This window comes from Triticum aestivum, chromosome 1D (assembly GCF_018294505.1).
Source record: "Triticum aestivum cultivar Chinese Spring chromosome 1D, IWGSC CS RefSeq v2.1, whole genome shotgun sequence".
Classification (NCBI taxonomy): Eukaryota; Viridiplantae; Streptophyta; class Magnoliopsida; order Poales; family Poaceae; genus Triticum; species Triticum aestivum.
The window spans coordinates 319,918,747-319,923,135 of NC_057796.1; the positions used below are offsets into that span (position 1 = coordinate 319,918,747).

Sequence of the window (4,389 nt, forward strand, 5' to 3'; positions counted from 1 at the left end):
TAGGCTGTATGGTACGAGATGTCATTTGCAAGTTCTACAAACCCGGACAGGTACAAGTTTTTTAGTCACTTACCGTTCTCAGAATCAATCTGCATACCAGCCGCATTGAGCTCTCCTAACAGCTGGCCATGCATGGTAGTTTCAGCAAGTCAGGACACATCATGACGCATCAACAGGCACACATACATTTTTAACACATACTATATGTTTATGCTTCGCTCTATACAAGATACCTGTGATAAAGTTGGAACAGCTGTAGGATCAAAATCTTCACAATTGTTGGGATCGATTGGAACGCAAACACGCCCTGGGGAAACAATAAAACAACTGTTAGAAGTAGTGAGGTGACAAAGTTATCATTCAGACAGTTGTACAAAGAAAGACGTAGTTTTTATAATCAAACTAGAACATGGTTGAGTCCTTCTAAAGCAAGCAAAGTGAAAGCATAATTGTAGGTATTAAGTGGATGCATACATTTTAAAAGTGTGCATCTTTCACCGAACAGACAAAATAGAACTTCCAATGGACAAAAAGCTCCATGCTGCCTTTTTCATGCATGCAAATTCACACCATAGTACATTTAACTAAAATCAGAAACCTATTCGAGTTTTCTACCTGTCTTTGGGTGTATGCAAAAGGGGGCCTTCAGTAAATGATTCATGTGCTTTGACACCTGATATACAGCAACAGTTTGATTAATAGGCAGAAATACATCAATATTTCCCTTGTTACGAACATGCATCGGTGATAATTTTGCTTTTACCTCCATGTCAAGTCTAGGATACGTGTACGAGAAGACAATCTCTTCTACACATCTGCGAAGCCCCTGCGTCTGAGATGTAGAAATAATACGTCAGGGTAAGCTGAATTATAAGATGTGATTGTAATTTAAAAATCAGAGTGAATAACTGCACACAACATCCTGATGAAAACTCAAGAAAAATATATACCAATTGATAACTGACACATATGCAATAGAAGTGAATAGGACTGCAGGCGATTAAACATTAACCTTGTGTTTTCCTGACTGCAAGGTCGTCTTTAACTGCTCCCATCTTGCTGCATTCACATCTTCTTTTGAGATGGAGGATCGTCTATTTCCTTGCCATTTATCATGGAGCTCACTAGCAACATCTAGAAAACACGCCCTCTCAGGATGGTGTAAAACACATTTCATACTTTATGAACAAGAAATGGTCAATAACAGTGCTATTTGAAGAACATCATCTCTGCTGATTAAAGTTTTATTTCTTACTTTCGTCTGGAATAAGTTCGAGTATCTTCTGGCACCTCTCCTCGGATGCAAATAGTTGTTGGCTATGTAACAGCTTGTCTTCAAAGAAGCATTTCAGAACATCGGTGTATGACCGTCTGCAGAAGCATAAAGTTTCAGTATAACCAATTTGTACATCACAATTCATACTAACACAATATGCAAGCAGAGAGATGGTTTAGAGCATACGCAAGGAAAGGGTGAAGGACAGGCCCAGTCAACGAAACTTTCTTGAGTGAATTCTCGCCACCCTAAGAAAGAGTAATACAGGTCAACAAATTTCAGAAAGATGGCTCAGGGGTTTCTCGAGTTACGAATTAATAAATACCACCTTATAGACACGGAAGTAGTCAGCAATTGCAGACCTTTGTTCATTGCTTAGCCTAACAGAAATAATAAAGATGAGTTTCACGATCACCAAACCAAAGAGACAAAGAAAAGGTTCTCTTAAACATACTTTCTTGCTCTACTATCACAAACCCAGCAATGGACACCACGGCGACCACTATATACCCACAATATGTGATTGAAACCAAAATCACCTGCAAAAACATACTTTCAACAGTTATTACAGTGAAGCAAACCACGAGAGTTAAAGATTCTGCAACTCAGTTAATTATCCAGAATCTTCATAGCATCATGTGAATGCAGCGTGTAAAGTAGTTGCATAACGAATAACATGCCTCTAAGTGAAGTATCCAGGATTTTGATGACAATGGTCATTAATGGCCAGCAGTCCAGACAGGTGTCAGCTCCAGAGCAGCAGTAGCGAACATCATCATAATCAGATATATCCTGGGAGTATTGACAACGTTCACACTTAGCAACAGTTGCACAAAGATAACAGGACGCGCGCTCATAAGGAGGAAAATAACATGGCATGTTTCTTACAATATCAAAAATAAGTTCCCTTTCCACTGGTACGAAGACATTGTTACCAGACTGGGCGTAGGCATGTCGCTTTGCAGGCTACAAAAAATTATTTTTATTGGGCAATAGCACACAGGGCATAATATAGAAAATAAATCAAGAGAAACAATTGAAATGTTTAATGATGCTATATCATACATCTACGCTGTAGACAGGTCCAATATCAATCTTGAAAGGGCACTTCTCCTTGATAGAAGTCTCCAGTTCAGCTGCACTATCAAAGGACTGAAACCGCAGATAGATGTCATTCTCCAGTGTAAACGAAAGCTCCCGACGCCCAATGTATGACTGATCACATCCAGGATGCTTTGCATCTACAGAAAACAATATCCAGTTAACAAAAAGCAGGACAGTTAGCATCTGACTGAAGCAGTGAAGGTATGATCACATACCATTTCCGTATGCAAGCCACTTGAAGAAATCACCATATGGGAAGAGCTTTCCTGCAATTGTGATATAATCATCAGCACTATATGGTTTGTAAGATTATTTTAGTTAACGAACATTTGATCTACAGTGGGGCAAAAGAGACTGAGTTTGAACCTAAGCACAAGCCAAAAAATTGTGAGGAAGCAAACACAAGAAATTGGTAGGAGGGAACTTTTAGAGCTGAGAATTTTTAGCAAGTTGCTTCCACATTTTGAGGCATAAGGACATAACAATAGCACTATGATCGTGCGTTAAATAATTGTCACTGGAAGAAACAGTATTCCATTTGGTCTGGTCTTGCCCTGTTTTCTATCAAATGCTGGGATTTAGTTTGCCCAAACAGAGGGCACATACTGCATCTATCGAAAGGTTCTTGGTAGACCAAAAGATCGATCTGCAGGTGGCCTTCCAAATGAGAATTACAGCTGTTGCATCTTTCAGCATTTGAAGAGTTAGAAACGACCTTTGAAGGTTATTAAACAAGAGCTGACCGTAGTTGTCTACAGTTCGAGAAGTATGCTAATCACCTCACAGACTGGGTTTCTCCTTTTTTTTAGTGTTTTCTTTTTTAATAGCCTTGACTTTGAGCTTTTATGCAGTATAGGAAAGTCCCCTAATGTTTTTCTTTAGAAAAACTTGAAATATCCACACAACTGAAGAAAAAAATGCAGCAAAACTAAAGCTTTGCGTGAAATCTCACACCATACTTCTGGTATTTTATAACTAACGCAGTACAAGGAATGCAGATCTACCTCCCATTTCAGCTTATTTCCCAAACCATCCCACAAATTGGGATCTAGGATGGAATAAATCACTTCGGCACTTTACCGTAGTAGATTCGGAGGTAATCGGCGTTGAAGCCGTCCGGCACAGCGGCGGCGACTTCTTGCCGCTGCTGCCCATCAATCTCCATGGCCTCGACCCTCTCGTCCCCCATTTCAGACGAGGACTAGATCGATCTTGCGCGCTGAAGAAGAATAACCTGGTCAAAGAATGAATTGATGTATTAGATTGGTCGGGTGGAGGAGGACGAGAGGCGACACGGGAGATGGGGGAGAATAGGCGCAGCACAAGGGGAGACGGAGGAGAGAAGGCCGGGGAGAGGAGATTGGACAGCTAAAATCACCTGCGTCGTCGTCGCCTTCGCCGCCGCCGAGGGATTCGCCTGCCACTGGCACCGAGGGATTCTCCCCGTCGCCTTTCTTTCGCTCGGTGGAAATGGGGCGCGGTGAGGGAGGGAAGGGATACGGCGGCGCGGGGAAGAGGAGGTGGCGGGAAAAGGGACGCGGTTTGGCGCCAAGAGGCTGCCATCGGTGTGTATTTATGGGAATTGGGAATTCCGTATTTGGATGGCCGGCGCGAGCCCACCGGACCGGGAAGAGCAGCCTATCGCCCATCCGGGCTTGTGGCTGATCCGAGCCCATATATTTAAAGGACTTGATGTAAAAAAAAGGACTTGATTAGGACTGGAATAAAACTCGAAACTCGCGAGCTAAACGAGTGGCTCTTGGTTCGGTTTGAATCGACTTGAACTTGGTTACTAACACTCGAGCCGAGCTTTAATGTGAGATTGTTTACGCAACAAGTTAAAGGAGTCGATTAATGAGTAGTACTCGCTAAACTCAATGAAAATCAGCCCATCTCAACCAGCTGTCCTAAGAGTATGGCCAAAACCCTCAAGGCCCTGCTCTCGATGATTGATTCCATTCTTACTCTAGAGAGTAGCGACAGCAACACTCTCAATTCCCCTTCCGAGC

General features: G+C 42.2%; 1 protein-coding gene across 1 annotated transcript in view; it reads right to left on the minus strand.

The window, feature by feature from the left end:
- LOC123181755 (DNA primase small subunit) overlaps nt 1-3,932 on the minus strand; it is a 5,047-nt gene extending 1,115 nt beyond the window's left edge. Inside the window, exons 1-15 of the mRNA XM_044594087.1 lie at nt 3,759-3,932; nt 3,461-3,614; nt 2,596-2,646; nt 2,342-2,517; nt 2,165-2,242; nt 1,957-2,068; nt 1,731-1,815; nt 1,605-1,656; nt 1,463-1,524; nt 1,256-1,371; nt 1,013-1,134; nt 764-832; nt 616-673; nt 234-307; nt 74-122 (exon numbers count right to left, since the gene is read on the minus strand). Coding sequence (XP_044450022.1) covers nt 74-122; nt 234-307; nt 616-673; nt 764-832; nt 1,013-1,134; nt 1,256-1,371; nt 1,463-1,524; nt 1,605-1,656; nt 1,731-1,815; nt 1,957-2,068; nt 2,165-2,242; nt 2,342-2,517; nt 2,596-2,646; nt 3,461-3,569 — 1,213 coding nt within the window. The 5' untranslated portion in view covers nt 3,570-3,614; nt 3,759-3,932. The remainder of the gene's footprint in view (nt 1-73; nt 123-233; nt 308-615; nt 674-763; nt 833-1,012; nt 1,135-1,255; nt 1,372-1,462; nt 1,525-1,604; nt 1,657-1,730; nt 1,816-1,956; nt 2,069-2,164; nt 2,243-2,341; nt 2,518-2,595; nt 2,647-3,460; nt 3,615-3,758) is intronic.
- Between the last annotated feature and the right edge of the window lie 457 nt (nt 3,933-4,389).